An 11,446-nucleotide genomic window follows, 5' to 3' on the forward strand; every position below is an offset into this window, starting at 1 on the left:
GTTCTACATTCTTACACTGAAGCGCTCGTGCTCTATCAGCTGAAATGGCCCCGTACTGCGGTATTATTGTTTTTTGCAAACAGCTGTAAATTTGGCAACTAAACCTAATTTGCAGCGGGGTTTGAATAATTTTGACTGCAAATGTATATAATTAAGTGTGGTTCACCTATGAGGCGCAGGGCAGCCTGGTGGAATGAAACAGGGCATTATTAATAGGTGGTGAGCCTGCATGGTGCACTACACATACTATGTGGCCCGATATTTTTCATATGCTTTATCTATGTACAAGTATAGTACTAAGCAGCCGCCCCCATCAGTATAATGGAGGGGTGCGAGTGGTTGAAAGGTTGAAGGTAATTTCCCTCAGGGTGGTTTTCTGAGGCTGTGCCACATTATAGGGACTTCCAATCCCTTATTTGAGTCCAGCAATTGCTCGGATCTCTTCCGGTCACTGCGACCACACGTCGAACTTTGGTGGCGTGGTGCCTGCTTCCACTTCTGTTGCCCGCACTACTTTGATTGCCTCCCCTATCAGTTTGGGGTGGGATTTTCGCTATTAGAGATCGATCCCATCCCCAATTTAACGCCCCTCTCATCCTGGGTGCCATTTTCTACAGCTCTTCTGCTCCTGGACCCGGGTAAGATCTGCCCTGGGCAGCTCCTTGCCACCATAGCCTACTGTAGATCTCAGCCTTTACATTGTGCACACGTTGCAGCGAGGTAATTTTTTCCCTGCACACACAGCTACAATGTTGGAAAACCAAGTCATCAGAGCCCAACCTGAAGAGGTGTTGGCACCCAGTGTATCAGCGTGACTCTTTTCTTTAGTTAGTGTGCACGCACTTCTCTCCATGGGACTGTGCATGCACTGAATGAAGAAGAGTCAGACATAGTGCAGAATTCCTGGGAACGGGGAGCCTGGTAAGCATGGAAAGTACACCCCTGACCTCTCGGCCCCTGTTCTATAAGCCCCATAACTTACGTTTATGGTGCTTATAGCATGTGACGGGGTCTTTTTAAATGTGCTAGGTGTGCAAAGAATGAATGTACTGGATCCCCAAGAGGGAGAGATCTGTTGCAACTCTCGGCTATGCATGAAGGTTTTTAAGTTTTTTTTCTCTTCTCCTAATCAAAGCCAACAATAGATACTAGAAAAGAAGGAAAAGGCAAAGCTTTAAAAACTTGTAACACATTGTACTGCATACCTTTCACAGTCTCTTCGGTTAATTCTGGTATTCTACCACTGAGTTCTTCTTTCAAATCATCAAAGAGTTGGTAGATGACCTTGTGAAGTTTGATTGGGACTTCACCCTTGGTAGCAATGTCTTGAATGGATTTGCTAGCATTAACATTGAATCCGTATATGGAAGCTGTGTACAAAGAGCAAATAGTAAAGTCAGAAGCATGTTTTGATCACTCACACAAAAACAACCAGATCATTAGTTCTAGTCTTTGTCTGCTTTTTTTCTTAGCCGTACCTCTTTATTACATAGCTACAGTAACTGTCTACAGCTATGCTGCATTGTCTAAAAGTCTGAAATCTAGCTCTGCTTCACTCATAGTCTCAGGCTTCTCCTCCATCTTTAAAGCAACCCTCCAGGTCAGTTACAAAATTCTGAGACTGGACCGGAGGGGGTATATTACCTGCACTTGATTTTCACTTCCATCCCTCGGTTGCGCTGAATCCGCTCACGTTTTCGGGTGGCCATTTTTCTAACTAGACTGCTTTTTGATTGACCAGTGCTGATCATGTGAGCAGCACTAGCCAATCATAGAGCAGGTAGAGAGCGTTGGAATTCTTACATTACCAAAGCACTAGGAATCATGTAGTCTAAAGATGGCGGCGGGCATCTTGTCAGCCTGCAAACAAGACTGGAAACAGCGAAACAGGAACGGAGATGATCAAGTGCAGGTACTATAGAATCATAGAATGGTAGTGTTAGACAGAACCTCCAGGGTCATGGGGCCAACCCCCTGCTCAATGCAGCATTCACTAAATCGTCCCAGACAGATGTCTGTCCAGCCTTTGTTTGAACACTTCCAATGAAGCAGAACTCACCACCTCCCGTGGCAACCTGTTCCACTCATTGATCATCCTCACTGTCTAATATCTAATCTGTGTTGCCTCCCTTTCAGTTTCATCCCATTGCTTCTAGTCTTTCCTTGTGCAAATGAGAATAGGGCTGATCACTCTGCACCGTGGCAGCCCACTTCCACCCTCGGGTCCTGGGACAAAATTTAGCCCCAAAACCAGAGGATCACTTTAAAGCTGTGTTCACACCACGGCTATATGTTGAGTGTATTCCCTAACGTATGCCACTATATAGCCATACAGTGGCATACAGTGGCTATTAGCCACAATGTTTCAGGTAAAAAAAAAAAAAGAAGTAAAATAATTGTAGTCTGCTGGGCTCTTCTATATAGGTAAAAAAGGTGGTCAGCACATATAAAAAAAGGCACTCTAGGCCTATAATAGTCATATGCATGATGTAAACATAGCATAACACTGCAGATCTGCCTCTTCAGACTCTTATGTGTATAAAGTACAGAGCACCAGGACACCAGGGCATAGGATAGGTATGGATATCCTTTGTTCTACCATTTCATTTTTCGGGCCCCATACTTACTACTGCAAAAAAAGTTAGCCACTTGAGATGGCAAGAAAATCCAAGTAAAACAAAGGGTGAAATAAGCAGAATAGGTTTAAACTAAGTTTCCTTACCGTTAAATGTTTTTGCAAGAGCAACATCACCCTCACTGATGTCCCCAACTCCAAAATGGACCAAATCCAGTTCACAGGTGTCATCTGCATCATATGTGTCCAATACATCAAGAATAGCTTCAACTGACCCATCAACATCACCTGAGCAGAAGAGAAAAAGTTCCAAAACCTCCAAGGCACAGTCATAGATTTGCATGAACTGGTAACATAGGTTTTGTGACCCTGTCAGGTGGGGCCCCCGTATGGGTCCTGGCGGCGAGTCTTTCCCGTATTCCACCCTTCCTCATTCTCCATAATTCCTCTTTCCCTTTCTGCACCTCCTCCTCTCCCCTCTACTCCTCCCTTCCTCGACTCCCTGCCAGTGAGACACGCATGGACTGCCTCATACTCTGACCATGGGGTCTATGGTGCAGTTCCCCATTCAGGTTCTACCCTCCCAGATTACTTTCATCCTCCATTTCAATGTTCCAGAGACACTCTCATTAACAAGCACATCCCTTGGGCTGAAACCCTCTATTCAAAGATTTCCGCTATGGGGGAATTGGCCCTTCTTGTTAAATATTATCAGCTGTACTATTAGTCATGTATTAGTCATGCTTTTGACTGTTTCACTACGTTACAAAAGATGTCGTGATTTACTTTTCAATAAAACGAGTTTAAATAAAAATAAAATAATCTGCAAATGCACCAGTCCTGGCTACTCACCCCCTTACACATCCCATCCCCACTCCAGGACACATTCTCCGGTGGCTGTCCACACTGGTCGTGCATGACCATTAGTGTCTGCCTTTACTTCTATGTAATCTCTGAGCGGTGTTTCTGCTTTCTGTCCCCCGCACTGGGTAAGCACAACTCAGTTCCCCATTCCTGGACAAAATGTTAACCCTTTCATATGCACAAGTACAGTTGTATGGGTCTTATCAAGGCTGTGAGACATAAAGGGCTATAGCTCTGCCCTCTGGTTGTTTACAGCTTATTAAAAGGTAAACAGACCACCCCTTCTATGGAAAGACTAGCTGACATACCGGACTTCGCCCAAGTAAATTTGATACAGGTGTTTACGTGTTGTTTGCACGGAAAAGGTTATGAAGTCAAGGTTACTTTAGAGTAACCGAGAAATAAAATATGTATACAAATAAAGGAGCATTAGATTCTCCTCAGGCTGCATGCACTGATGTCCCTCTTAAAAACGTGCCACCTCTCCCACTCTGCTCATTTAGGACCTAAAGAATGCTTGCGCCAAATTTCACGCTTGTACGATACCAGGAGGTTACATTACATAGGGGTGCACTTACTTTGAATAATCTAGTTGTGACCCCTTTACTTTTCCTATTCAGGACCTAAAGAATGCTCCTGCCAAATTTAATGTTTGTATGACACGGGAAGTTAGAGAATTAGTGGCGAGTCAGTCAGTCAGTAAGGGCTTTTTTTTAACCTTATATACTTATCTATGTAGATATCGCTCGGATGGATGGATGGATGGATGGAGTGCAATGGTAGCTGGTGGCCGGGCCGAAAGCTAGTATGCATGCCCTCCTGAGATCTTGGCCATCAGATTTAGATGAAAGAAGTGCACAAGCGCTTACCTCCTCTATGGTCAGTTTCCCGGGCAACAAGCAGTGAACAACCAGAGGGCAGAGGAATCAATATCTGCAATATCTGGAGAATGCAGCATTCATAACAATGAAGAAGCCGGTTCTAGGCTGTGTAACGCTTAGGAATGTTTTGGGCAGTGGCGACCACTATAGCCAGCTATATGATGTCACAATTTAGCCCTCAGTTTCCTTTCACACCGCCGCTTCCGGCTGGAGCAGCGCAAGCTTTTGCGAGCTAGGGACAGTGTGCATTCTCTTCAGTTTTACATTCAGCGCGCAGCGATAACCACCCCAAACGAAGTTTGTGAGAAGTAGTTTACACCAGACTTCTCTTCAGCGGATGCAAAAACAGGACAACACCACTATATAGGACTTCTTTGGAAGGGATCTCCCTGCTGACTGACAGGTTCCCTGGTATTTATGGTGAGTGTCTTCAGTCCTCCAGTTGCTGGTTTGTACATATACGGTTTTGTTTTACATATAAAATTGGGATGTTTCGGTATTACTACTTGAGGTGTTGCTTTTTACCTCTTATTAATCCTCATTTGTTCTTCTGTGCGCTGTTCTGTCACTGAAGTAAATGATGAGAGTTGTGGTATGATTAGATGAACAGTCTTGTCACCTGAGACCCTAAAACTGGTTCCCCCATGGCCTATAAAAGTCTCCACTAGTGTGTAGTGACCTCTTTTGGAGACAATGGAAGCTGTCCGATCTGCGGTCCGTCTCCAACTGACATTGTGGACGGGCTGCCGATTTTGGCACTTCTGTACACATCTGCTGTACAGAAAAAAGAAGATAGGCACAGGTATGCAGGATCGCTGGCAGGGTCGGATTCCACTATGGGTTTCGCATGCGGAATCCGACCCACCCGTGGACATGAGGCCTAAGTCTGGCATTTCATACACAAGTCTTGAGCAAAAGTTTGTTAGAGTAAATTGCGCCAAAATGACAAACCCTTCTCAAATTTAGAGCATCTTGGACTGCCCTAAAGACTAGAAAGGAGTTCTACACCTGCTGTGATCAGTCCTAGATCTGCTCTAAACTTTGGGCCATTTTACATCTTTACTAATACTAATTAAGTCATAAAGGTGCAGCCCTTGTGCCTTCCAGGTTTTTTTCACCACATTACAAAGTGACCTGAAAAGCTGTTAATTTTAGTGTAAACCTAGCGTGTGGAGATGAGCGAATATACTCGTTTCAAGTAATTACTCGATCGAGCACCGTGATTTTCGAGTACTTACGTACTCGGGTGAAAAGATCCGGGGGGCGGGGGAGGCGTGGCGGAGCGGGGGGTAGCAGCGGGGAACAGGGGGGAGCCCTCTCTCTCTCCCTCTCCCCCTCAATCCCAGCTGCAACCCCCCACTCACCCACGGCGCCCCCCAAATCTTTTTGCCCAAGTACAGAAGTACTCGAAAATCGCGGCGCTCGGGCGAAAAAGGGGCGTGGCCGAGTAGGTTCGCTCATCTCTACTAGCGTGCACCAAAATCAGCACTTTTTCTGTTTGTTTTTTTTTAAATACATCAGAAAGCTGGTACAAATATGGCTTGATGAAATCCTACGATTCCAGATTGTTTGCCGCACTTTATTCAAATTAAATACTAAACTATTAGAGGGAATCGGTCAGCTTGAATATGCAGCCTTTCTTTTTCCCCAATTTCCCTACAAATTTTTTTACAAAAGTTATGCAATACATTATATACACCCAAAAACGATGGCATCAAAAAGTACAACTTGTCCCGCAATAAACAAGCCCTCATATGGCCGTGTCAGTGGGGAAATGAAAAAGTTATGGCTCTTGGAACACGACCGCAAAATTCGTTGAAATTAAATAATTAGACCATTTAAAAAACCTGCCCTGGTGGGTCTGACAGGGTGGTAGGAAACCCGCCACTCAAGGGGTTAAAGTGAGTCCATCAGCTTGAACATGCAGCCTGAGCTGCATGTATGATGTTATAGAGCCGGAGGAGCCGAGCAGATTGATATATAGTTTTATGGGGAAAGCTTCAGTAGGACTTGTAATTTATTCATTTATATCTCTGCACATTTTGGGTCCAGTGGGCGGTCCTAACAGTGATTAAAAACTAGCTTTGTATGTATGTTCAGTCATACACAGATAGCTGTCAATCACTGATAGCTCCGCCCATTAGACTGTTCATCTCAGAATGTGCAGGGATATAAATGTAGAAAAGTCCTACCGAAGGTTTCCCCATATAACTATGTATCAATCTGCTCTGCTCCTCCTGCTCTATAACATCATGCCTGCAGCTCAGGCTGCATGTTCAAGCTGATGGACTCACTTTAACCCCCTGAGTGGCAGGTTTCCTACCACCCTGTCAGACCCACCAGGGCAGGTTTTTTAAATGGTCTAATTATTTAATTTCAACAAATTTTGCAGTCGTGTTCCAAGAGCCAAAACTTTTTCATTTCCCCACTGACACGGCCATATGAGGGCTTGTTTATTGCGGGACAACTTGTACTTTTTGATGCCATCGTTTTTGGGTGTATATAATGTTCTGCATAACTTTTGTAAAAAAATTTGTAGGGAAATTGGGGAAAAAGAAAGAAATTCTGCCATTTGTTTTTTTCGATTTCATTTTTACAGCGTTCAGCGTGCAGAATAAATAACGTGATAACATTATTCTCAGAGTCAACACGCTTCTGGCGATACCAGGTTTATACAGTTTTTTTTATGTTTTTTGCTATTTTTGTACATTTAAAACATTTTTTTTCTTTGCTTTTGTGTCGCCACATTCCAAGAGCCGTATTAATGTTATTTTTCCATTGCCAGAGCTCTAGAAGGCCTTGTTTTTTGCAGGATGAACTCTAGTCTTCATTTATCTAATTTTTTGAAACATGTAATATTTTGATCGCTTTTTATTCCATTTTTTCTAGAGGCAAGATTAACAAAATCTGTAATTCTGGCATGTTTTTTATTTTTATTTTTCACTGCATTCTCTTAGCAGTATAAATAATGTATAAAAGTCATTCTACAGGCCAGTACGGTTATGCCAATACCAAACTAATAGTTTTTTTTCTTTTTCACGACTTTTTCACACTTAAAAAAAAAGAAAAAAGTTATAAAAGTTTAAATCACCCCCTTTTACCATATCTATAATAAAAAAATCTAAATCATAAAAGGAAAATACATATTTGGTATCGCCGCGTGCGTAAATATCTGATCTATCAAAGTAGTGCATTATTTACCCCGCACAGTGAACATAGTCTGAAAAAAAATAAAGAACGCCACAAATGCACTTTTTCAGTCACCCTGTCTCCCAGAAAAAATGCAATAAAAAGCGAACAAAAAGTTGTATGTATTTTGGATTGGTACCAACGTAAACTACAATACATCTTGCAAAAAATGAGCCCTTGCTTAAGTACGTCAACGGAAAAATAAAAAAGTTATTGCGCGCAAAATATGCAGCAGAAAATAATTTTAAAAAATTTAATGTCTTTGAAAAAAAATACAAGTACTACAGCAAAAAAAAACTATACAAGTTTGGTATCATAGTAATCGTACTCACCCAGAGAATAAAGTTAGCATGTCGGTTTTGTTGCAGTTTGTGTGCCGTAGAAACAAAACGCACTGAAAGATGGCAGAATGTCTTTTTTTTCATCTTACCCCACTTAGAATTTTGTAAAAGTTTTTCAGTACATTATATGGTACTTTAAATAGCACCATTGAAAAATCCAACTCGTCCCGGAAAAAAACAAGCCCTCATACAGCTACGTCGATGGATAAATAAAGGAGTTATGATTTTTTAAATGGGGGGAGGAAAAAAAGAAATGGGGAAAAAAGAAAAAAAAGGGCTGTGTCATTAGGGGTTAAATAATGTACTAACTTCTTTCTCTGGGTCATTACGACAGGGATACCACATGTGTAATTTCATTTTTAATTTTTTGCAAGGTAAAGGGAGACAAGTGTTTTTGTTTTTATTTTTTTTAATTATTTTTTTACTTATTTTTTTGTCCCTTTAGGGGACTTCCACAGAGACCCATCAGGACCCCCTGATCACATTCCGGGGGTCCGATGGTGACAGCCCTTTACATGCTGCAGTCACATAGACTGCAGCATGTAAAGGGTTAACACAGAGATCAGAGGTTTTCTCTGATCTCTGCTGTAAGAGCTGGTGCCTGGCTGTCCTCTGACAGCCAAGCATCAGCTCTCCCTGCCACAGAGACCATCGGCTTGCTTCTGACAAGCCGATGGTCTCTATGGCAACCTGTAAACCAACCAGTGCAGAAGTTTGAATTCAGAAGCGGGAGATTGCCAGCAGATCGGCAATATCTCCCTGCTTCTGTTTTCTGGTTCTCCTGCACTGGTTCTCTGTGGGACTGTAAAGGCAGAGCATAATGCCACAGCTTGTGGCATTGTGCTCTGCAGCTCACATAGTGATACATAGCCCAGAAATATTCCGGGCTATATCGCTATGGGCAGTGGAGCTCGTCCCGGAAAATTTATGGGTGTGCCACTCAAGGGGTTAAAAGGTCTGTCTGGCTTAAAAAGCCTTTAGAGATCACGTTTTTTCTAGATGCATAACTACCCAAGAGAATGCTTTCAAATTGCACTGCAAAACCATTTGCCTACCAACGAAATGATCTAACATTTATTCTGGTTCTTCCGACTTGTGTTGGCGGTGTGGGCAAGCACTGAGCACCTCATAGATCATATATGGTGGGGGGTTGTCCACTTATTACCCTCTCCTTGTCCCAGATAAAAAAAACAATAAATGCAATTTGCGCTGCCCAAATTAAGCTAACCCCTGAATTGATACTTTTAAACTCGTCATCCAAGGATTGCCCTTTGGGTAAAAATAATCTTCCAACCTTCCTAATCATGGCAGCTAAACTACTAAATAGCTGAGCAAAAGCCCACCAGACTCTAAAATGTGGTGAATAGAGCATTTCTGATCTCTCGTCCGGAGGAAACCTCAAGTTGGGAATCCTGGACACGGTAGGTTTTCTTTTGTACGCGCCCCTTGGTCAGCCTGGTGTTCATCCAGCCCTCTTGCATAGTGAGCCTGACTGTACCTCGCTAAACCTTCTATTATGAAAGGCGTTTGTGCCATGTTTATGGGTATAAATCACGCAAGCATTACCTTCTTATCCTGTCCCCCTTTTCTGATATTTCCTTACATCGCTATTTTCCAAGATGGCCATGTTTTCCCTGCTGACATTCAGCTTGAAACTACATTTAGCACTATCCCCCGCTCTGTACTTTCTTCTCATGGATGTCCCCACTAAGCGCTGCCCAATAAATCTGATTATACTCTATTCAATGTTTTATTAGATCTGACGTTTTACTCCTACTTTTATCTTTTAGACCAAATGAAACTTTCTGCAGTTCCTTGACGGGAGATGGATCAAGAATCTCAATACTTGAACTATATAACCAATGCCAGTCAGGCCAGAGTGAACCAAGTGATGAAGCTCAGGATTCTGTCACCTCCACAACGGAAGTAAGAAAATCTGATTTTATACCAGGAACAACAGAAGACTCTTTGAACTCAGCATTATCACTGCATACAATAGGACAAAAAGATCTTCTACTTTCTCCTACAGATTTTCTGACCACGGTTTTTGAAAATGACCCAACAACTTCCTTCTCCATAACACAGTCTAGTATTGTTAGTCCAAAAACAAGTTCAAGCAGTGACGTATTACCTAAAGAACTCACCGATTTACCAATTACTAAACAGACGTTTCCAGAGAATGGAAGTTCCAGTTGGAACCAATCAGAAATCCCAAGAGACTACCCGGAAGACTATGACGAGCAAGAGACTCAACCTATTGTAACAACAGTAGGGAGCAGAATCACAGCCTGTGACTATGACCATTGTAGACATCTTCAAACACCTTGCTCTGAGCTTCAATGCCTAAAACCATGCATGTGCCCAGGTCTTTCAGGAGATCATCTCATTCCAGACCCACCTCACCTACAAGGAGTTTTTGAGATAACAGACACCTCAGCACAGATACTTTGGTGTTCCCCAAATTCTATAGTGGAAAAGTACCAGCTTGTTTATGATCATGAAAGTGATGCGAATCAAACGGTTGATAACATTTATGTGACAATGAGACAGTTCACTCTATATAACTTAGTGCCTCATACAACATATAAAGTTTGTGTAATGGCCTTTAATAAGAAAGGGCATAGTGCGCCAATAAACAATGGATCAAGAACCCCTTGTGCTGAATTCAAGACCAGACCAAGCTACATTCTCATCCTTTCCATATTAAGTGCTCTAGGCGGGCTGTTTTTAGCGGCCATCGCAGTGCTTTCTATCTGCCTATATAAGGCTTGTAAAAATAGTGTTAGCAAATATGATACGCATCTCGTGTCCTATAAGAACCCCGCGTTTGAATATCACTGTACTATTCCATCTTATCATTAAAATCTTGTTACAAATCCTGTCTGGAGTCAATCCTTTCTTTATCCCTATGAAACCTCATGGTTAAGCATAGGATGAGAAGCTTCGGGCCAAAGATCCTTTTACACAGGCAACTGTCCGGTGCATTAAAATAAACATAAAACATTGGAAGAAAGAAAGTAGAACTAATTAGAGAGATAGCAGGTTGAGAAATCTCTTATAGGACAATCACAACAAATACTCCTAATCAAATATCGGTATAGCAAGGGCGAATTAATGGTAAAACTTAAGGCCTGTTTGACACGGGTGATGCAATATCACCATGAAAAAAATTGCAGCAATATCGCATCGGTGCCGCTGAATTTTCTTGTGTTGCTAAAAAGTTGCACTCAGTGCTTGCTTGTAGTTTTCTCTCAGCGCTTCTTAGTCAGGAGTTCAAATTCCCTGCCTCCAGGAAGCACTGGCTGAGATTGGTTCTCGAGCACCGCGGCTCAGCCAATCAGAGGCAGCGCTCGATGAACCAATCACAGCCATTCAATGAATGGCTGTGATTAGTTTATCACAGCCATTCAATGAGTGAATGAATGAATGAGTGAATAGCTATGATTGGTTCATCGAGTGCTGGCTGATTGATTCTCACGCGCCGTGGCTCAGTCAATCACAGCCAGCCCTTCCTGGAGGCGGGGATTTTGATTGTCCAATCCAGGAAGGGCTGGCAGAAGACTAAAGACAAGTGCCGGAGGTGAAGAGGAGATGTG

General features: G+C 42.6%; 1 protein-coding gene across 1 annotated transcript; it reads left to right on the forward strand.

Annotated features, from left to right (window-relative positions):
• The first annotated feature begins 9,469 nt into the window (after positions 1 to 9,469).
• On the forward strand, positions 9,470 to 10,712 carry LOC136620132 (leucine-rich repeat neuronal protein 4-like). Its single transcript, XM_066594851.1, has 2 exons — positions 9,470 to 9,531; positions 9,608 to 10,712. Exons 1-2 carry the CDS (start codon positions 9,470 to 9,472, stop codon positions 10,710 to 10,712), a joined length of 1,167 nt encoding a protein of 388 aa, XP_066450948.1.
• The last annotated feature ends 734 nt before the right edge of the window (positions 10,713 to 11,446 follow it).

This window comes from Eleutherodactylus coqui, chromosome 3, assembly GCF_035609145.1.
Source record: "Eleutherodactylus coqui strain aEleCoq1 chromosome 3, aEleCoq1.hap1, whole genome shotgun sequence".
NCBI lineage: Eukaryota > Metazoa > Chordata > Amphibia > Anura > Eleutherodactylidae > Eleutherodactylus > Eleutherodactylus coqui.